Genomic DNA, 23,162 nt, shown 5'->3' with positions numbered 1-23,162 from the left:
CATGAGCTGAAGGCAGACGCTTAACAACTAAGCCACCCAGGCACGCCCCTCTTTGATTTCTTTATTGACCCATTGATTGTTTAGTAGCATGTTGTTTAGCCTTTAAGTGTTCGTTTTTTCCAGTTTTTTTTTTCTTGTCATTGATTTCTAGTTTCATACTATCGTGCTTGGAAAAGATGCTTGATAGGATTTCAATCTTCTTAAACCTATTGAGACTTGTTTTGTAGACTAACATGTGATCTATCCTGGAGAATGTTCCATGTGCACTTGAAAAAAATGTGCATTCTACTGTTTTGGGATGGAATGTTCTACTATATATATATCTGTTAAATCCATCTGGTCTAAGGTGTCATTTAAGGCCACTGTTTCTTTATTTTCTGTCTGGATGATGTATCCACTCATGTTAGGTGGGATGTTAAAGTCCCCTACGACCACTGTATTACTGTCAATTTCTCCCTTTATGTCTGTTAATATTTGCTTTATATATTTAGGTGCTCCTATGTTGGGTGCATAGATATTTACAAGTGTTATATCATCTTGTTGGATTGATCCCTTTACCAGTGTGTAATGTCCTTCTTTGTTTTAAAGTCTATTTTGTCTAAAAAAATAAAAATAAAAATAAAAAAAATCTATTTTGGGGGCGCCTGGGTGACTCAGTCATTAAGCGTCTGCCTTTGGCTTGGGTCATGATCCCGGGATCCTGGGATCGAGCCCCGCATCGGGCTCCCTGCTCTGCGGGAGGCCTGCTTCTCCCTCTGCCAGTCCCCCTGCTTGTGTTCCCTCTCTCGCTACGTCTCTCTCTGTCAAATGAATAAATAAAATCTAAAAAAAAAACAAAACTATTTTGTCTGATATAAGTACTTGCCACTTCAGCTTTCCTTTTGTTTCCATTTGCATGGAATATCTTTTTCCATCCCTCCATACTTTCAGTTGGTATGTGCCTTTAGGTCAGAAGTGAGTCTCCTGTAGGCAATATATAGATGGGTCTTGTTTTCTTATCCATTCAGTTACCTTATGTATTTTGATTGGAGCATTTAGTCTATTTACATTTATTTATTTATTTATATTTATCTATCTATCTATTTATTTCTTTATTTTAGAGAGGGAGTGCATGCTGGGGGGAGGGTCAAAGGCAAAGGAAGAGAGACAATCTCAACAATATCCTGCTGAGCATGGAGCCGGATTTGGGGCTCCATCCCACAAACTGGAGATCATGACCTGAGCTAAAACCAAGAGTCAGATGCTCAACCAATTGTGGCACCCAGGTGCCCCTAGTCATGTACTTATTGCCATTTTGTTAACTGTTTTCTGGTTGGTTTTGTAGTTGTTCTCTGTTCTTCCTTCTCTTGCTCTCTCCCCTTATGATTTGATGACTTTCTTTAGTGTTATGTTTGGATTCTTTTATCTTTGTTTTTTTGTGTATCTATTACAGGGTTTTGGTTTGTAGTTACCATGAATTTCATATATAACCCCCTATGTATATGGCAGTCTATTTTTTTTTTTTATCGCAGGTATGTTTTATTTTTATTTTTTTTAATATGTTAATCACCATACATTACATCATTAGTTTTTGATGTAGTGTTCCATGATTCATTGTTTGTGTATAACACCCAGTGCTCCATTCAATACGTGCCCTCTTTAATACCCATCACCAGGCTAACCCATCCCCCCACCCCCTCCCCTCTAGAACCCTCAGGTTGTTTCTCAGAGTCCATAGTCTCTCATGGTTCGTCTCCCCCTCTGATTCACCCCCCTTCATTTTTCCCTTCCTACTATCGTCTTTTTTTTTTTTTTAAACATATAATGTATTATTTGTTTCAGAGGTACAGGTCTGTGATTCATCAGTCTTGCACACTTCACAGCGCTCACCATAGCACATACCCTCCCCAATGTCTATCACCCAGCCACCCCATCCCTCCCACCTCCCACCACTCCAGCAACCCCGTTTGTTTCCTGAGATTAAGAATTCCTCATATCAATGAGATCATATGATACATGTCTTTCTCTGATTGACTTATTTCGCTTAGCATAATATCCTCTAGTTCCATCCACGTCGTTGCAAATGGCAAGATTCCGGTTTGTTTTTTTTTTATGGCTGCATAATATTCCATTGTGTGTGTGTGTGTGTGTGTGTGTGTGTGTGTGTGTGCGCGCGCACAACTTCTTTATCCATTAATCCGTTGATGGACATCTCCCTTAACTAATTATTGTATGTAAGTTGATATTATCACTTTTGTTTTTTACCCTTTATACTAGCTTTATAAATGGTCGACCCACTACCTTTACTATATATTTGCTTTTATTAGTGAGATTTTTTTTCCTTCATAATTTTTTTTCTAGTTATGGCCTTTTCCTTTCCACTTAAAGAAGTCTCTTTAACATTTCTTGTAAGACTGTTTTAGTGGTGATAAACTCCTTAAACTTTTGTTTGTTGGAAAACTTTTTATCTCTCCTTCAATTTTGAATGATAAACTTCGTGGATAGAGTATTCTTGGTTGTAGGCTTTTTCTTTTCAGTCTATATGCCTGAATATATAATGTCACTCCCTCTGGCCTGCAAAGTTCCTACTGAAAAATCATCTGATAATTTTATAGGTACTCCCTTATATGTAACTAGTTGCTTTTCTCTTGCTGCTTTTAAGATTCTCTTTAATTTTTGACAACTTTAATTATTATATGTCTTGGTGTGGTTCTTTTTAGGTTCATTTTGTTTGGGGCTCTCTGTGCCTCCTAGACCTGAATGTATGTTTCTTTCCCCAGATTAGAGAGGTATCAGCTATTACTTCTTCAAATAAGTTTTCTGCTTCAAAAAGATTCTTAAAGTTGGGAGAGACTTGGGCACATTTATATGCTAAAATGAAGGTGCTAGTACAGGAGAAGCGATAGATAGAATAGTAAGGATAACTGACAGAGCCTAGCCCTGGAATGACCTAGAGAAAATGGGATGGGGACCCAGCTGGAAGCTCTTTCAAATATACATATTTGCACACATATGCACACACACATCTCCTGTATTTTCTTGATTTAATTGCTTCAGCTTTCTACTAAAATGTTATATAAAAGGTAGTTACTAATTTTTCCAGTGTTCCCTCTAAAAGTCAACATATTGGGAACCCAAAGCTACAAACTACCTGAAAGTAATCTAATTTAGCAGTCCGCTGGTAAACAGGATCTTTGCTACAGAAAGGGTGCTGCTTTTTGCTTTCTGACAAGGCTACTGTGTTTAGGGTTTTCTGTGATTAAGTGACCTTACTGCACTGCAGGGCTACTGACCATCAGATCTGACAGCATTTCTCCAGCAAGCCAACCCTGAGAACAGCCCTGCTCATGCCAATGCAAGTTCATCTGGTCAGTCCTGACATCAGAGCCAAAGGACAAATGTGTTAAGGGAAACTACATTACTGGCAGGTAGCACTATCAAATTCTCAGATACCAAAGAACGATGAAGAAACCTGCTAAAGAATCATGGAAATCAAGTAGCACAATCATTTCTAAGGCCAAAGTTTTCTATTTTACCAAGAAGGTAACTTAGGCTTCATTTATAGGTTGCTTGAATGAGAAAGGTGAGAAAAAAATGAAAACTAAAAAAGGAAAAAGGTCATATATGATTCAGAGTCCTTAATATTATGCAGTTGGTACTTGGGGTTAAAAAAGTAAGAGATAATTGCCTAAGAAATCAAAGGCAATGGTCTTTGCAAGAAAGGTAGGGGTCCTCATTCCATTTTGTACTTAGGACACTGAGTCAAATAAATGAAGATTCATTTAACTCAACTAATTTCTGAGGACTTCAATTCAGCCCCCACCAAAGTTTGATGCTCATGAGAGAAGAGGGACTAGGTCATAGATCAGACTCGGAAGTAAGCAGACATCTGGTAGGATTTTGTAAGATTTAATAATATCACCATTTCCCTGAAGCTCAGTTCTTGGAGGTGCACAACTGGCATTTAAAAACCCAATGATTAAAATGTGAAGAAAAAGTTTATAATGGAAATATGTTAGCACATGTAAGAAGTTTTAAAGAAAAGACCCATCTAAACACACACACACACACACACACACACACACACTCACTCACCCCACCAAAGGAAAACCTCCAATTTTGATTCTAAGTCAGAACTGTCTAAACGAAGAATAGGGATAGAAGAGCATAAAGAATAATTTTAAAAAGAAAACCATTTACTCAGGTAGCATTACTGTGTTTTCCAAGAATATGTGCTCTGGGTTGGGTAATTTGTGCTGAGTTGAGAGGCTTGCAGTAGCACCCACACTGAAATCAGTACAAAGCACCGTGAAGCATCCCCAAGGAGATGCAATTTGGTGTTCTTGATATGAGCTGCAAACTCTTCCTGAAATCGCTACATTAGGCTGAATGTGGACAGGAATCATATGTCTAGCCATGCTCCCAGCTAATGGAAAAACAATTTTAAATCAAAGGCAGATATTTCGATAGCAACCCATGTAGAAGAAACAAGCTTCGATCATTTCTCTAGATACCTCATTTTGCTAATCTCATTGGCTGAAAAAGTAGCAAGATTGCATCAGACATTATATCTTGGCAGACAGTTATGGGAAATAAGGGCCTCTTTTACCTGCTCATTCAAAAATTGTGCTTAAGTTTCTTAGTAACAATCTAAAGCCTGGAGTAGGAATACTTGGGAAGTAATTTTGGTTTTGATTATTCTGGGGTCTGATTATAAGAGTGACAGACTGTATCACAGTTATAGATCCTAGCTGAAAGTCTTAGAGTATTTTTTAACAGTTCCAAGAACTAACACTTTTTTGTTGTCCCTTAGAAAATGATTTTAGATAATTTCTGTATATTTCATTTCCTCAGAATAAGATAAAATCACTTTTTAACTTTCTGAAGGAATTCAGTAAATAAAAAGCTATATGTACATCATAATAAAATTAATACATAACTTGCCAGGATTCTTTTCACAGATTATTAATCTGTTTAGTTTTGAATGACATTGTCTTTTATAGACAGTCTGTAACTCCCTTTTAGAGTGTTGATATTGGCATATGATTTGCTAAATAAGATCTCTGAAGAAAATGAAGGGGGAGGAGCTATTAGATCAGGTTAGATGACTTGAAGACCTTAGAAGTTCTAGAAGTCATCCAAGGGAAAGGGAATTCTTAAAGTAGAATGAGAACAGTTGCTTTCATGTGTTTTAGTAGTTTTTGAAGTCCTGATAGATTCATAATTTGTTGAGACTAAAGCCCCAACTGCAGCTAATGACGCTTTTAATCCACTAACTCGAAAAAAAAAGCCACAAAATCTAAGATTAAATCTTACAAAGAACAAAGAGTCCTATTCATTTACTGAACCTAAGAGTTATCTATACACTTAGAGTCCTGCTAATGCTTATTCTTCTAAAATTCAACATTAACTAGTCTTTGTTGGCTAATAATTGTACAATTAGATCTCAAATTTTGGTTATAAGATAGTCCTCCCATGCAGGTCAGAGATATGCCAAGTCATGTCTGTATAGATTGTGTTTTAAGAATTAGGCTGCCCTAAGAGATATGTCTTAATAAGCCAGCCTCCTAAATAAAGCATATTCAATTCCCAACAGCATGCAATCTTTTCTCTTTGTAACAGATAACCCTTATACCTAATATGTCCGATTTTTTTGGGGGGGGGGAAGTGGGTGAGGGAAGAGGATGTGTTGCTATGAAATGATCTCTCTCAGTTTATTATCAGTTCATGCATGCTTTTGGGTACACTAAGCAATATCCTCATTTACTTTTTCCAAGATCAATGTTATGTAGGTATGCTCACACATCAAAGCACCATCTTTATTTAGTGAATCATGCTTAAGACAAATATTTACTGGCATAAAAAGATGTTCACAGTATACCAAGTGCAATGATTAGGTTAAAAGTAGTATGTACAGTATGAAACCATTTTAATGGGGAAAAAATAGTCTGTGGAGGAAAAAGTCTGAAAAGATATGTACCAAAGTGGTAAGATAACGGATGGCTTTATTTTTGTTTTCTATAATGACCAGTATTTTTTTGTAGTAAGAAAAAAGTAAGCTTGACCAAATTAAGTGGGTGGAATCTTGGGAACTATTTTATTCATTTAGCTAATTTGTTCAACAAATATTGATTAGCCCTCACTATACGTCAGGTATGGGTCTAAGCCCTGGGGATACAGCAGTGAACAAAACAGATAAAAAGCCATGACCTTTCATAGCTTAGATCCGGTGGGGAAAGCAGGCCCCTGCATATGGCTGCAGAGACTGAGCAAAGCACAGCCTCCATATCCATGCATGACGGCCCAAGAGACGGAGACAGACAAAATACCATGTCATATGGTAATAAGCAAGAAAGAAGACAGGAAGTGTGGGGGTGGAGGGAGAGTCAAGGATACTTCATTAAGGTGACAGTTGTGTAAAGACCTAAAAGAGGTAAGGAAGCAACCCTGCAGTTATCTGGGGAGAGGAAAAACAAGGACAGAACTCACACAGGACCCTGCTCAAAGACCAGAAAAGGCCGGTGTGACCAGAACAGAGGAATAAGGGGACAGGTAGTGGGAGGTGAGGGCAAAGAGGTGACTGAGGAGGAGACCGTACATGGCCTTGGCTTTTACCTGGAGTGAGAGGTGAAGCTATTCGTCTGGATGAGGGGTGACGTCATCTAACCTACACATGAGCTCTAGCTGTAGTTTAAGAACAGACTGAAGGGGGAGACCAGTTACGGCACTAAGGCAGGGGAAAGAGGCCAGTGGCTGGGACCTGGGTGGTAGCGGTGGAGGTGGGGATGAGTGGATGTATTTTGAAGGCGAACGCACCACAGGATTGGCTGAGGCACTGGCTGTGGACACGAGAGAGAGGTGTTCGGCGTGAGCAACAGGGCGGCTAGAGGTGCAGGGGCCGGTCAGCTAGACGAGGTGTGCAGCAGGCACGGTTCGCAACAGCAGTGGGCGCAGGAAGATTGGTTCTGCCTTGGGCATATGGAGTTTACGATGCTGGCGAATGGCCAAAGGACATTACAACCTTTGTACTTAGCCTCCCCTCAACTCTCTAGAAAGACAGCTTTCCCCGGGGCTAACGAAGGAAGGAGTGGGAAGAGAATCTTGGTAAATCAGATGACACTGATAAGGACTGGTCGAAGAGCTGAGCAAGCTGCTAAATCTGGCAGCGCCAGTCTGATGGGATACACATCCATACACTCATTTTTTTTTTTCCTGGTACTCACCTGGATAAATTAATAAAAATGAGAATCTTTATGATAGAAATTTCTCACTATTTGGGAAAGCTGATATTTCAGTGAGAGCTAATGCTGAATATAATTATAATTTCGAGAAAAATGTGAGACCAAAGACCAGAAAAGGTGGTTTAAAAGGTAGCAGAATCACGTTTGGTGTTCTCTTGATACTCCCAAGTTGAGCTGTTAAACAAGCAGGACCAAATGTTCCCCAGTGTAATTCTGCCCTAAGCAACTGGGAGAACAGGCATACTATTCCCTATCGGCCCCCAACTAGTGTTGGAGAGAAACTAGTTTTAAATTTATCTCACAGTAGGAACTTTGGATTCACCAGGTACCCAAGTCCCCACACCACATTAATTTCTAGAATGTCTTTCCCTGGACTAAATGGTGTACTTTAACACTCAGAAGAAAATATAGGACTTAAATTTCTGAAAGCTAGTCCAAATAGCTGGTGTCAGTCTGATGATATTTTCAGCAGTCCAAGGTAAAATGAGGAAAAGATAATAGAATGAATTTTAAAACGTATTTTATTTATTTTTTAAAATTTATATTTTTAAAGTTTTTATTTGTCAGGCAGAGAGAGAGTGAGCACAAGCAGAGGGAGTGGCAGGCAGAGGGAGAAGCAGGCTTCCCGCTGAGCAAGGAGCCTGATGCAGGACTTGATCCCAGGACTCTGGGATCATGACCTGAGCTGAAGGCAGACGCTTAACCAACTGAGCCACCAGAACAGAATGAATTTTAAAATCTATTTGATTTTAAAAAGCTGTTTGATTTGAGATCATTTGCCTTTTTTAAAAAATTTTACTATGTTCTTTCATGAAATGGTGAGAAATAGGTGGTAATGTTTGTTTTGGTCAAAAATATACATATATATGATAACCCTATAGACATCTCCATTTTTTTTTTTTTTAAGATTTTATTTATTTGAGAGAGAACATGAGTGAGAGAGCAGAAGCAGGGGGAGCAGCAGAGGGAGAGGAAGAAGCAGACTCCCCAGTGGGCAGCGAGTCCGATGCGGGGCTCGATCCCAGGACACTGGGATCACGACCTGAGCCGAAGGTAGATGCTTAACTGACTGAGCCACCCAGGCGCCCCAGATATCTCCATATTCTTGTTTAAATTTACAGGTCTGTGAAAAGGGAAGGTCTGGTAAATGCCGACCTAGAGAAAATGTACTCGTTAACGCTAAGCCAGTTGTCATGCCTTGCTCTCCTAGGCTGACTGAGCACCTGTGAGCATAGGAGTGCCTGTGCCAGCAAGCCCACCTTCCCCCTCATTGGGACATCACTGTCTGCCACCTCCCTGCTGCCTGCCTTCCCCCTCTTCTACATGACCTCAGTCAAGGCTTTAGGAGAATTAGAAGTGGTTCCTCTTAAGAGTCTAGAGACCTCTGGCCATCACCACCACCAAGAGCAAATGTCCTGGGGAGAGCTGCAGTGATCTGGTTCTGAGCGGGGGGGACTCAGCTGCTAACCAGCTTTGTCACCTCAGGCAAGTCACATAGCATCTCAGAGTCACAGCTCTTTCTCTTCTTTCTAAATACCCTCTGTTTCCTGTAAGGAACAAATAATATATTTATGGGAAAGCACTTTTTAATTGATCAAACCTTAATTACCTCACATGGGCCCAGGTACCATCATAAATAAATGAAATGGGCTGGGGAGAAGAAAACAGGGCCGCAATGTAGTCTCTACTGAATGACCCTGGGTTTGGGGAGAACAGGAGCAGGACAGACTATGCATAGTGGAGCATCCAGGATCTAATGCTGACTGTCCTCAGCGACACCAGGGGGCTTCATTGTGTATACATGAAAACTCCTGCTAACATTTAAATGTTAGCAACTAATTCACAACTTTAAAAGCCAGGAGACCATTCCTGAAAGGCCAAACAAAACATGTCTGAGGGCCAAATTTGGCCCTGAGGTGCCTGTTGGTGACATGTGATTTACACACACATCCTACCGTTCCTGTTGTTCAGCGGGATATATAGGGCTGGGACCCCCTACTAGTTCTTCTCAGTGTCCCTCCCAAAGACTTCCTTCCCTAAGGCTGCTGATATGGCTGTGTCCTCACAGTGCTAAGATTTTCCGGAGAGTTCTTCATGTACCTTCATGTGTGGACACTGTAAATAACTCTTCTCATGAAAAGTTAACTGGGCCTTAAACCAATCCAACAGGGTCACCATCTGGAAGTCCTCAGGAACAGTGGATTGTCAGCACTGTAAACATTTTAGACTTCACGGAAGACACTGACTTTTTCTAAACTAATCATCCCTGCCAGTCAAGATTTGCACTATGGGTTCAAGAACAAGGCATTCATTTAACAACAATAACAGGAATACTGAGGATGAAGAGCGGGCGGTCATCATAATGAAAGGCCTAAAAGCAAACTGTGACTTCCCTAATAAGGCGACGACCAAAGTTAGCTCTCTGGTGGGGGTGCACCAATACGATTAATCAGTCTGTTTTCAGTTTTCTCACGACAGCAATATTAACAGTTTGCTTTATTCTGTTTATATGGTGCTGACAGGTCTTCAGCATGTTGGGCCTCCTTGCTGGAGATTAATGGCTACTCCTATACGGAGGTAAAAACCAGGCAAGGAGAAAACGCCTTTCACAACTAGATGAGATCTGGCTTCTCCTGCTCTCTTTTGTTCCCGCCTGCACATCAACTCCTCTCTCTTAATTTCTATCGAGGTTACACGAGATTAGTTGTATCTAGGAGCTTCTTCTTCTGTTTAAATTCCACTTTATATGTTGTGTCCCCAAGTGAAACAAAAACAAAGGGAACCTTAAATACTACTTCTGGATAAGTTTATCATCTCTCTTATCAAGGGTGCAGTTGGCTCATTTTGTTTTTAAAACGCCAGACTCCTTATAAAGGTAAAAGATAGGTAAGAGATGGCCTCTGGTGACAGGAATTTTAGCATCTATGGTTATTTAGTGCACACTTTAAGAAGAAGGCAGAAATGATATTAAGTATGGCCCAGCTGCAAGAAGTACAGGCATCCCAGAAAATCTTAGACCTACTGCACTAAATAGTCCTCTATTTCAAAATAAAAAGATTTGTAAGTACTGCTTGTGTACTGGTATCCTTTCCTCTGTGCCAAGGTGGGAAGACATGGTAAGCCCAAACGTTATTTTAACAGCATATAAATATAGAGAAACGAAGATAATTTTTCTTTTTTTTTAAATCAATGTGCCTCCTCTAGGGTTCTGTAGGAATCTCATTCTTTGGTCTTAGGGAACCTCCTGCCCCACCCATTTTTATGCAACAACTGTATGAATAAGTATGCATCAAATACCCAGGAACTTCAGGCTCCTTGGCCAGGGTGAGCTCTCCAATCCACTTCCTCTGGCTCACTCCTCTCCTGACATAGGAACAGGAAAAGGGGACTGATTCCAGTAGACAGGGCATCAGGGGCGGCTTTTAAGTGGAAACTTCTAACAAAGATTTTTAAAGCCAGAGATAAGAATATTCTAGGATAATAAAGCAGTATTAATAATAGTATTTATTTATTGAGTGCTTACTATGTATAAGCACTATTGTATGCACTTCAGTTGTAAAAAAAAAAAAAAAAAAAAAAAAAAATTTAATTCCCACCACAGAATGCATTAAAGGAAGTTAAATCGTGTTTGAAGTGCAAAATATTTGACAGTAGACCAATATACTGGACTAGATTTGCACAGATCTTGAATTCCATACTTAATAATTTGCCTGACATGAAGGTTCAATGGGAGAGGGAAAAAATTGATGGGAGGCTAGTCTGAAGGATACTGCAATAGTCCTGAGACTCCAAGCCAGGGTGGTACATTGAAAGTGAAAAGGAGAAGAAAGATTTGAGACTTATGCCCAAAACACAACCAACTAAACTTTTTTTGACTGCTTTGATTTTTTAGTTCATCTATTCATTCATTCAAGAATTATTTTTGAGGGTTGCAGATGGGTCAGTCACTGTGCTAAAGGACATCTAAGGAAGAAATAAAATCCAAAGATTGACTCCTTCCTCAAAATTGGGCTACTAGCCATTATTCAGTGGTCTCAAGTGACACCCCAGCAGACATCTATCTGTCCATCCCTTCCTCCTTCCTTCCATTCAAAACTTACTGAGTTTTGGTCATGAACAAGTGAGGAAAGAAAAAAAGACTGCTGTCTTCATTTTCATAGCCCTAGGAGTATCTTCTTTCTAGAACTTACATTCCTTTTCTGGTGGTCCAGCCATAAGGTGCAGGACATGGTGGTAAACCACCAGAACAGCATAGGTATTCTTAGTCATCCAAATGAAGAGAGGATCTATTTACTTTCTAAATGTATGCCCTGATGTGGCATATTTATCCAAAGCAAAACATCGTATCAGAAAGGTATCTAGAGGCACGCGTCTGGGTGGCTCAGATGGTTAAGCATCGGCCTTTGGCTCAGGTCATGATCTCAGGGTCCTGGGATTGAGCACCGCATCAGGCTCCCTGCTCAGCGGGGAATCTGCTTCTCCTTCTCCCTCTGCCTCTCCACCCAGCTTGTGCTTTCTCTCTCTCTCTCAAATGAATAAATAAAATCTACACATGGGAATCACGTCAGATACCTTTTTTTTTTTTTTTAAAGATTTTAATACTGTCTAGAAGTATAGGCACAAGAATAACTCTGAGCAAAGCCAAAGGTGGATAGAACAAACATACTTTGAACATTAAAAATCTTGTATCTAGTTTAGTTGGTAAATTGGAGACCTATAATCCTATCGTCTTTCAGGGAAAGCCCTGATCTGTTAAAATTAAGATTTGCCTAGACTTTATAAGAATAAATCCTGACCATTTTCTAGTGCTTTCTGAAAAACAACGAGGTAATAGAATGACTACCACCGAGAGGTATTCTGCTTTATGGCAGCTGCCTTTTCATTACTATTTTATGAGAGCGTGTCTAGATATTATGTATTCCTCACTATCTACATAATTCTTTTTAAAATGTCTTCTGGGGTTATGTCAGTTTCTTTGGATCTAACCAGATCTCAAATAACAAACTATAGCACTTTAATATTTTCCAAAGGTTCTTTTGCATGTAGGCTCACCTCCAGAAACCATGACTAAGGTATGCTTTCGGTCATTTCTATTAAAACATTAAAAGGTATTTTTAGGGACCTATGAACACCATCAACAATTATCTCAAGTGTAAGCTAGTTCATATATGCCAAGGGTGAGACTTGAAATGCCAATAAAATCTAACTGTAAAAGAAGGAATTTGATGAGAGCAGGCAAATTTTAACTTCACAGTTTTATTTTGAGGATCTGAACCTGGTATGGACTTGTGTGTTCTATGAACTCTGTGATAACTAAGCTATGGAAGAACAGCCTGCATAGATGGGGACATGAAAAGGCAGAATCCTGGGCCTGTGCATCTTAATCCAGCCTCCACGGCCTGCCTCACTTACCACTCCCGTTTCTGTATGGAAAGTAAGATCTGAACAACCACCTACTTACTTCCATTGAAAAATGTCTTTAAGTTATGGAATAGTTCAAACATGCTCATTTTACAAATGGAACTAGGAAAAGTGTAGAACACTCCAGAAGTGATCAGTGAGGACGCTCCCGTGATTATCAAGTTAACCTAAGGGGAAGAGCAGTCTTCACTGTTGTGGGAAACTAGTTCCCTGGGTGAAAAGCCTTCAGTTGTGCTGAGATATTACCTTCATTTTTCTGGGCTCAACTGGAGAGGACTTTGGAGGAAAAAAGTCAAAGATGAGCCTAGAGGGAGAGCCACAGAACTCGTGAGGGTGCACACCGTGAAGGCCGGGGAGGTCATCTGACCACCCTCCCCTGGCGGGCGGGAGAGGAAAACCAAGTGGAGCTGCCTGACCCCGTGACCTACCTGCGGCGCAGATCCTCGGCCACAGCCGCCCGGCAGCTGAACAGGTAGGCTCGCAGAGACTTCAGCCGCTGCCGCAGCCGCACCACGGTGGCCAGGGGCTCGGCGTGGCGGTACAGCATGGGGTTCTCCTGCTGGATGTCGATCAGGGGCTCTTCGTACACGTACTCCAGAAACTCTTTGGCCTGCTTAGATACCTACGAAATAAACTTTCTCGGTCAGTCTGGCGAATCATCCAGCTTGCCACACCTCCTCCAAGTAGGAACAGAGTTTAAATATCAAAGTCACATTATTTTTATTTTTTACTTCTACATTTTCTTTTATTATGTTATGTTAATCACCATACAATACATCATTAGTTTTTGATGTAGTGTTCCATGATTCATTGTTTGCATATAACACCCAGTGCTCCATGCAGAACGTGCGCTCTTTAATACCCATCACCAGGCTAACCCATCCTCCCACCCAAAGTCACATTATTTTCTGAACAAGCCAAGAGAAATAGCCCATAATTTAACTAAATATAAATTTTGGCTTTTCTTTCTCTCCTCCAGAAACTCGTAAAAGTAATCTTGCATGGAAAGGAATTCATTAATTCTGAATCTTGATTATATGAATCTACATGTGATAAAATGACACAGCACTATACAGACCCAGGATACCCATGTTCACTTCTGGGGTTTTTCTGTTTTTTTGTTTTTTGTTTTTTTGTTTGTTTTTTTTGATATTGTACCATAGTGATCTAAGATGTAACCAATGGGAGAAACTGGGTGAAAGGTACACAGGACCCCCCTTTATCTATGCAACTTCCTGTGAATCTATAATCATTTCAAAACTTAACATTGCTGTTAAGAGTCTTAATTTTTCATTTTTAAAAACTATACATGTATATTCTGTACTACTTTTATAAGTAGCCTTTTTTTTTTTTTTTTTAAGATTTTATTTATTTATTTGACAGAGAGAGACACAGCGAGAGAGGGAACACAAGCAGGGGGAGTGCGAGAGGGAGGAGCAGGCTTCCTGCAGAGCAGGGAGCCTGATGCGGGGCTCGATCCCAGGACCCTGGGATCATGACCTGAGCCGAAGGCAGACACTTAACGACTGAGCCACCCAGGCGCCCCATAAGTAGCCATTTAAAAAAATAGGTTAATCATGTACATATTACAAAATTCAAAAGGAATAAAAGGATAGCCTAAAACGATAATTTGCATAGAAAACAGGCTCAAAAAACACACTTTAGTGAACAGAAAGGAGCGCTCTTAGAGTAACTTTGAGCTTGGGCTGACTGTCTAATCTGTCCATCCAATTCTATATCCACTTCTGGTAGTAAACATCAAGCCTATGAAAAGGTGATTTTAAAATGTCATTGTCATTAGAGTAGAAACACAATGCATCCGAGATACAGAGGGAGTAGCTTAAATAATGTGTAACAAGTGGGGAATTTGGGGGAATCTTTACATACCGATTCACCAGATACTGAGATGTGGATTGGCTAATGATATGTAGATTTGGTTTAGTTTCTATTTATGGAAGGTAAAACCTCTCTAAAAAGTTTCCACCAAAACTACTCTAGTACTGGGAGTAATGATAGAATTCAACATTAAACAAATTTTGCTTCTTAAAAAGAAAATTGAAAATCCACTATGCTTTACAGTCCAGCCTAGAAGTTTATTAATGAAGATAAATAGGATACAGTCCGTACCCTCAAGGGGCTCACTATTTAGTATCACAGATAAATATTTAAAATAAAAACTACATGTAGCACGTAGCCTGTCCTCTAGTACAGAAGAAATACAGATGAGGTCCACTGGGAGCTTAAAGGAAGGAGAAATCAACTGTCCTGGGGGGAAGGGAACCCCTGACAAAGCAGGCCACACTGCCTAAGGTCTAGAAGGATAAACAGAAATTCACTTGGTGGGCAAGGATGGGACAGAGGAGAGTACTACAACTAGATACAACCATGAAAACCCCCGCAGTATGAATAGGTGATAACTAAATGTACAGCTATTGTATATTGATTAAAACACATTTATGTAATTTAATATAATATAAAATAGAACTCATATAAAAGTTTGTCATAGAGAGATACAAAAGCATTGATTTTTTTTTTTAATAAAAGTCTCATTTTTTTTTTCCTTATTAGCAATTTTTGAGGTACCTGTTGTGTGATCCTTTGGGGGTCCTGCAGTTACATAGGTGGTGAAGTTTACAGTCTGCAAATCAGCTCACAAAGAGGCATCTGGAATTAGCCAAAACCTTTCACTACTTAACCAGATGGGAAATAACAGTTGGCAAGGATAAATAATGCTTCACTCTGAGGCATTGAGACACAGGTACATGCCAGAAAAATACCATAGCAGGCATTAGTGGAGAATAAAGTAGGCAAGGCCCTGTCCTCATGTAGCTCAAGGTTCGGTGAGAAAGACAGAATTGGGTTCAAATATTTTATTTATCATGGTTAAATATTTGCTATATTTAAATATCTTAAATGGGGAAAAAACGGATGGTGTTCTGGGAAATGAAGTACAGTCCACTTGAAACTGTTGCTGAAAAATGATGTATTGTACAATTCAATTAGTCTTTCTGGCTCTATTGAGCAGTGTTTATACTGAGTCAGGGCCCTGCTGAATTAGGTTAACAATACTACCTTTTAGTAGGTGAACAGAAGGACAAAGGGCACTGGCCAGTCTCCCAGGCCTGAAAAGGCTTCTCTCTTCAGGTGGTACTTAAGCCCAAAAGGGGGGGAAAAAAAAGTCTTTTTCAGAGACAGTAAAAGCAGTGAGACAAATGGGACAGCAGCTACTGACATCAGCGTTCATAAGCTGAAATTACTAAAAACAAAAACAGAGCTAGTTTCAATAATGTCTAAAGCACTGCTTCATGAAGTTATTACCCAGGGTTAAGAATACAGAGCATACTGTGACTGCGGCTGCCCGAGTAGGTGAACGAACCCTGCAACACTGAGCCATGTTTTTGGCAGCATGGCTGAGCACACGCTCACTTTTGAGAATCCACCACTTATAACTATGTAAGGGAATTTTTGAAAGAACTAAGAATTTGGCATAAAATGCTACTTTTGCAAAAGAGAGTGCTGTATCCCCACTGATTTCCTAAGTTCTAATAAGCCTGCACACTGGTATAAGGATTCCACTTTCAAACTCACTGTAATTAGAAAGCTTTTTTAAAAAGATAATGTTAAATATATAGTTACTTAGGGAAGGAAGCCAGTGATACTCTTTTAAGTGAGAAAGTTTCTTTCCTGTTAACAGAAATATTACATAAATTATATATGTGTATATATATATATAGATATATAAATTATATACCAATTATATTCCACCTAAGAGCTAAGAGCTACTGTCCTATTTCTTGCCAAATTATGAAAACCATGAAAAGCCTGAGTGCTTTTCTGATGTATGTAAAAATTCAGCTCATAGGTGCAGATGGATGGGCCCAATACATTTTCTAAAAATGGTTTTGGTTGGCATTCTTTTCCATGATCCCATTCCATTCACATTAGAAACAACTTTTATAGGGTCAATAGTTCATTTTTCAAACCTACTGACCTTTGGTATTTTAGTAAATAATATTTAATGTTTAATATAATTTCTTTCCATGGCTTTTTAAGCTTAAAACCAGACTAATTTAAGCTATAAGAACTCAAGTCTGTAACTTGATTTTGTTGCAGTTTGTGAACTGGTGCCCCCCTGACAGCGCTGCAGTCTGCGTGATTCAAGAGCTGAGGAGGAAGTCGAGGCCGAAAGCTGCTTCTCCACACCTCACACACAGGAGTTGGAGCAAACAGCAAGTGGGTTATAATCAGCTACAAATTATAAGGACCAAATCTGCTCTATAAACATACGTATTTACAAATAAACATTATTTGAGAAGTAACCATCATTGGTATAGATTTAAACATAATACTCCTTTTGTTAAGCTGGTGACTGCTACCTCTTAAAAACCGAATTCTCAGATGTTCAGGTTTACGTAATTCTGAGAAAGAGGTTCTGGAATGGTGTCCTGGTATGTTCCCCCACAAAAACAGCCCCGGGTAAGAAAACAATGGAGCAGAGGGAATGTTTACCCAGAGACAGCAGTTTGGAGATGATGTGGTGGGGGTGGGAGTAGGGAGGAGTTCAGTTTTTGTTAAGGGAGGAGAATGCATTAGAATAAAACAGATGAGAACGTAATTTTAGAATAACAACTGGGACAATCAATCTGGTTCCATTTTTCTCAGCAGGTGTTCCAAGGAATACCGGTCCCACAAAAATGGTGCTCTGAGGTCCAACAAGAAAAATGCCACATGCCACATTCTTCTCTTAGTGATTCAGTGTAGCATGTTAGCCTATGAAAGCCTGCGGACATCGTGTCTGCGTCACGTGCTTAGCCCAGCAATTTCCCAAACCTATCTGCAGACAAGGCAGCTATTTAGTGTTGTGCTGGCCTTGTACAGGGGGCGGTAGGGGATGAAACTCAGTCTGGGCCCTGCTTACCAACTGGAGGAAGGGGCCTCTATCTCTAACTCCTTCCAATCTCTTGCCATCCTGTGAGCTCCCAGGGCTGCATTCTCTTGAGGCGCCCTGTTCCAATTACAAAGCTGGCCTGGCTGAGACCCTCCTATAGAACCCTCTTTTTGCAGAACACCTATTAACAAGCACAGAACTTGTTAATGCTCCATGGAACATATTATGAGAAATGCTGAATTAATATACTTAATAGAAAAAAAATACTGAATCCAGAGAGCTTAAGTGACTTATCTGTTCAGATCTCTGGATACCCTGTTCTGTGCTTTTTAGCATTATTTATATTCACAGTTCTTTTTATTCTTTAATAACTCTACCATAAACTATCTATTCGTCACTCCTCAAAGGAGGGGATCCCTGTCCAGGTTCCGTCCTTCCCTTTTCCTAAATACAAAGTCAAGGGGCTACAAAGGGAGACTAACCAATGATGTAATTTGGCAGTATGCTGGCCATTTGATTTTAACTATGAAACAAAAATTAAAGTCCAGTAACCCGTCATCTATCTAGAAGTCACTTATTTGTGTATTTGTTTACTAGTCTTTCTCCCTCCTTTGGAATACGAGCATTCACAAGGCAGAGACTGTCCCCACTGCCTCCAACAGTGAGCGTGGTGGGTGTTCGACAAATACTTGCTGAAGAAATGGATGAGCGCTTTACGATGCTCTGGCTGGGACCCTGAACCACACACTCCTAACAGCTCGGCTAGTTGTTTCTAAGCTCACCACAGCTTTAGAGTTAAGAAAGGAGAAAAGGGGAAGGACAGCCCGAGGCAGCACAGTCACACCAGAAGTGACAGCGGAAATCTTGGTACTAAGGAAGAAAGGTGCCTGCAAGGAGATACAGGTGAAAGTGCAGCACACAGTCCTGGCTGAGGACAATCTGGAACATGCGGCAAGCTAAAAAATGTACAAACCTACATCTAGGAAGGTATCCTCAGTCTCACTTGTGAATGAAAGTACTTACAGTCAAAATGATGTATCAAGTTATTCATTGAATCATTATCTGTAATACCAAAAGACTGGAAAAACAAAATCATCCAAGAAAGGCCTGGTTAGATTGTCGCGTTGTGTGTATAAAAGTGTGTAAAATTCATGATTGAATATGGAGTGGCTATACAAAAAAAGAAAACAGGAAAAGAAAGCAGGCAAGCCCCAGATGAGGGATATGATCTAAGTGGAAGGGAGGGCTCTCCAAGAGCTGCATGTAGATCATCTATCGCCACTCTTGTGTGAATAAGCACACGTACATAAAATACCTGTGGAAAGATACACAAGAAAAGAGTAACTGGTTGCCTGTGGGAAGAAGAACATGATAGGTGGGAGGGAGATTATCTATGTATACATGCCCTTTGTACTTTTTGAATCTTGAAATTTGTGGAAGTATATTATATTTGAAAGAAGAAGAAATAAAAATATAGCAGTGCAAGGCAGTTTCCTTATGGAAGGAAGTTTCCTTATGGTAGCCTTCTATACCACATTAAACCACACTGAAGTAATCACAGGACAGAACAATCATAATTCTGAGGCATTAAAAAAGGCAAGTTTCTAATATGTATTTTCTGAAATAGAATATATGGAGCTAAGTGACAGTTAATCATTTTAAAAATACTAAAAGTAACAATCACATTACTGAAAATTTGGAGAATAAAGATCAGGAAAGGAAAAAAAATATATCACAATCTTATCACAGTAAAATAACCACTTATTGCTTTGGTATAATGTATTCTTCCCTGTATTTTCGCCTGTGTTCATTGTGAAAAATCATGGTGAAAGTCTTACTAAAATCAATCCCAACCATAATGCTTCTTGGTCCTCTTAAAACAGGCACTGGGGGCTAATGGAGAAGGAATCAGGAGATCTTAAGGTTAATTGCAATTTGTTCGCAAAATCTCCGAATGACCCTGAACAAGTGGTTTTTCCCATCAGCGAGCTGCTCTCCAACTCTGTGAGAACAGTACAGCTTGCCTTGAATGCCTCTCAAGATGTAGAGATAGGAAATAGTTTATGTAACATGGAAAACCCCTAGCTAAATGGAATGTGAATATTCAGGCTAGGACACAAAAATATTTTTTAAAAGTACAATAGTAGGGAACTATTTAGGAAGAGCTGAGGCCAAGTTTGAGGTCTTCACCACCTCTGTGTCATGCTTGATATTTTTGAATGGGAGGGTGGACAGTAGGGGGAAGGCTGTCTTCAAAGAGAATTTCATTAGAAAATGGCTACAGAACTTGAGGATAAGGTTTAGCTGCTGGGTAATCCTGGAGCTCAATTCAATTTGCAGGATGTATACCGGAAAATAGATGAAATCCTGCTTTAAAAATAATTAGGAGTATTATTACTCCAGAGGGTAGACAAGGAAACGCTTCAGATGACAGATTTCAATCAGCTCTGCAAAACCATTTTTTCACTCTCTTAAATGGATATTCAAGCCAGTCACGTACTTCTTATTAAGGATAGGAGGCAGATCTAGCAGAATGATGTCTGGTCTTGGAAACTGATAGGTCTGAATTGATCCTCACAATTAGAAACATTAAGTTAAATCCTGGTGTCTGAGCAAAGACAGACAGATCCTGGACTAAATGGAAAATAGTTACTTAATGCCAGTGAGAGATGATCCTGATAAAATTGACCAGCTCTGTTCTTGCTTTAAAATCTTCCCTGGTCCACTGAGAATCTGGGAGGGAAGGTCCGACAAAGGAGATATTCCTCATGTACAAGGTGGATGAAGCAAGGGTACCTAACACCTTCAATTAGTTACTTATCCTCTCAACATCAAACCTTGTCATCTGAATGACCAGCATGGCAAAATGTCTGCTCTAGAGAAAAAGACTGCAAGCGTCCGTGATGGCTAAATTGATGTTTCAATGGCTCACTGCACACAGATCTGGATCTCCTCCACCAATTCACATCTTTGTAAGCCATGCCTGATTTTCAGACTTTCCTCATTTAGCACCACCTCTTCTGTTTTAACTTCCCGGAGTGGTGCATATTCTGTTGGCAGGTGCCACTAGCCTAAGCCCCGGGTGAGTGCGGGGCTGGGATTGCCTCCCTCACTTGCACTCTATACACCTCTCTTAGCTGTCAAAGCCCTGCTCTAAGCAGATTAATCTAAATAATCTAAATCAAACTCAACTCTAAATACGCTTTTATCTAATACACACATGGCAAATATATTTATAGCCTATATTCAGAGTGTCAAGTACAAGATGCAGAGGAGAGAATGATAACTCTGTCTGGGAGAGGGGAAGGAAAGAACCGGGAGAGGAAGGGAGGTTTAAGACAGGCTCGGTTAGGGTCTGCCATGCTGAAATGAGGGCAAGAGGAAGACGAGAGGTGTGAAACAGCACGGCAGGACTGAGGAACAGGAGGGAGTGTGACCTTCCGAGGACGCTCATGGGGGCAGGGAGGTAGTGCATGAAGGGGCCAGAAGAGCAGGGACTGGAGATCACAAAAGGTCTTGGTGTCAGGTTAAGAGATTTGTGTTTCACTTCTACACAATCATAGTAAAAGCTGGCATTAACCGAGCACCCGTGTGCCAGTCACGGTGCTCGGGGCTTTCTGTGAATCATTCTTTTAAGCCAACAGCAATCTTATGAAGCAGTTCCCATTACTATCATCACCACCTCCATTCTAAAGGTGAAGAAACTGAGACTGAGAGAGGGTACAGAATTTACCCACGGTGAGATTAGGGTTTTCTGAACCATGGTTGGGGCAAGACTTGCAGGCAGGAAGCACAGTTAGAAGGCTACCAAACTCCTTCGTGGGAGTGATGCCCAAGGTTTGAGTCTGTGAGGTGGGATGGTGGGTGCAGCGGAATGCAAATCCAGTGGTTGAGTTTTGCTCACTGATTAGACCGGGGGGGGGGGGGGGGGGCAGAGAGAAGAGCCCAGGCTGTCTCCCGGCACTGGCAGCACAGACTGGTGGGGCCACGGACATTCCGGAGGTACATGTGATGAGGGTGATGAAGCCGATTTGGGGGTACCGAGTTGGAGGGGCCCATAAGATAGGCCTCATTCCTTCACTGATTCGGTATACATTCTTGCTTACCTACTACGTGCCAGAAATTGTGCTAAGACAGGTTGCCTGTGCCCAGGGAGCTCACAGAGAGGAGCAGCATCACTATGTCCTAGGCACTATTCTAAACATTTCACATGCATTAACTCAGGTAACCGGCAGTGGGCCTATGAAGTGTTAGTGTCCTCATTTTACAGATGAGGACACTCAAACACAGAGAGACTACATAACTTGCCCAGGTTAGACACCTAATAAATGACCAAGACAAGACCTGAACTCAGGCAGTCTGGGTTCATTTTATAAATTGGAAACTGAGGCTCAGGGAAGTTCAAGTACTTTGCCCCAGCAAATTAAGCCCCAAATAAGAGGTGGAGGTAGGACTTGGACAAATCCCTGTTTAACTCCAAGCTCCTGCTACTAACCCCCTAAGTAAGTCTAATTATAGACACACACAAACACACACACAGCATGGTGGTGGCCCAAGGGAGAGAGCCAGCAATGCAGCAAATAGGGTAGGGTGGGGAATACCAGAAAATATGTTGCCAAAGAGGACATGCTTTTATCAGCTCTGGAAGAATGAAGAGCGGTTCCCCAGATGGAGAAAAGTATCTACAGTACATGTGGAAGGATGATCTCTAAACAAGAGAAAGGGCTCTTCTTCTTCCTATGATAGGAGGGGAAGCAGTAAGGCCAGGTACAAATATAGAAACATTTGTAGGAATTCATATCCATATCTTGTAGTTTCAACGTTGTCCTTGAAGTGGAGGCAAGGTCATATGCTGAGAAGGATGGGGATGAGGCATCCTAAGGACAGTGAAGATGTGGGTGGTTATTGGATTGACCAGGACACCGAGCTGCCCAGGGATACAGAAAGGGTATCTGCCAAATGGCCCCTCACAACTTTCATGTTTGTTTTAGATTTCAAATATTACAGGTGACAGGGGCGCCTGAGTGGCTCAGTTGGTTAAGCGGCTGCCTTCAGCTCAGGTCGTGATCCCAGGGTCCTGGGATCGAGCCCTGCATCCGGCTCCCTGCTCAGCAGGAAAACTGCTTCTCCCTCTCCCACTCCCCCTGCTTGTGTTCCCTCTCTCACTCTGTCTCTCTCTGTCAAATAAAATCTTTAAAAAAAAAAAATATTACAGGTGACAGCTATGGGTCCCTTCCCCACCCACCTTGCTCCCCGGTGATACAGTTACACTGACAGCAAGTCTCAGACATCTATTAGCAAGGAGATATAAAAGCAGTCATACAGACTATGGTTGGGACAAAGCACTTTGCGTGGAAGGTTCATTCAAGGAAGAGGTGACAGCATTCTGGCAGAAGGATCAGAAAAGCTTCTAGTCAGTCAGGTACCAGAATTCTCAGTTCTGGCAGAATACAGGAACATAAAAGAATCCTATGCCTATTGTACTTCAGTGGATTAGATTCCCCAACTTGCCAACTTCTACTGCCTTGTTTCTGCATGGGCAGAACTGCGGTACAATGCTGCTAACAAGTGCAGTACAATCCACATATCTTGAAGACTACTAGGTTGAAAGCTAGAGCTAAGATGTCATTTGG

The 23,162-nt window shown here is 40.8% G+C and overlaps 1 protein-coding gene across 2 annotated transcripts in view; it reads right to left on the bottom strand.

The window, feature by feature from the left end:
• The window catches only part of PLEKHM3 (pleckstrin homology domain containing M3), a 179,754-nt gene that overhangs the window by 87,990 nt on the left and 68,602 nt on the right, over positions 1 to 23,162 (bottom strand). For both annotated transcript variants that reach the window (XM_032403533.1, XM_032403536.1), the window contains exon 5: positions 13,070 to 13,263. In XM_032403533.1, coding sequence (XP_032259424.1) covers positions 13,070 to 13,263 — 194 coding nt within the window. The remainder of the gene's footprint in view (positions 1 to 13,069; positions 13,264 to 23,162) is intronic.

This window comes from Phoca vitulina, unplaced genomic scaffold, assembly GCF_004348235.1.
Source record: "Phoca vitulina isolate PV1807 unplaced genomic scaffold, GSC_HSeal_1.0 scaffold1, whole genome shotgun sequence".
NCBI lineage: Eukaryota > Metazoa > Chordata > Mammalia > Carnivora > Phocidae > Phoca > Phoca vitulina.
Note: the sequence above shows the minus strand (reverse complement) of the source record. Positions and strands in the feature narration are given on the sequence as shown.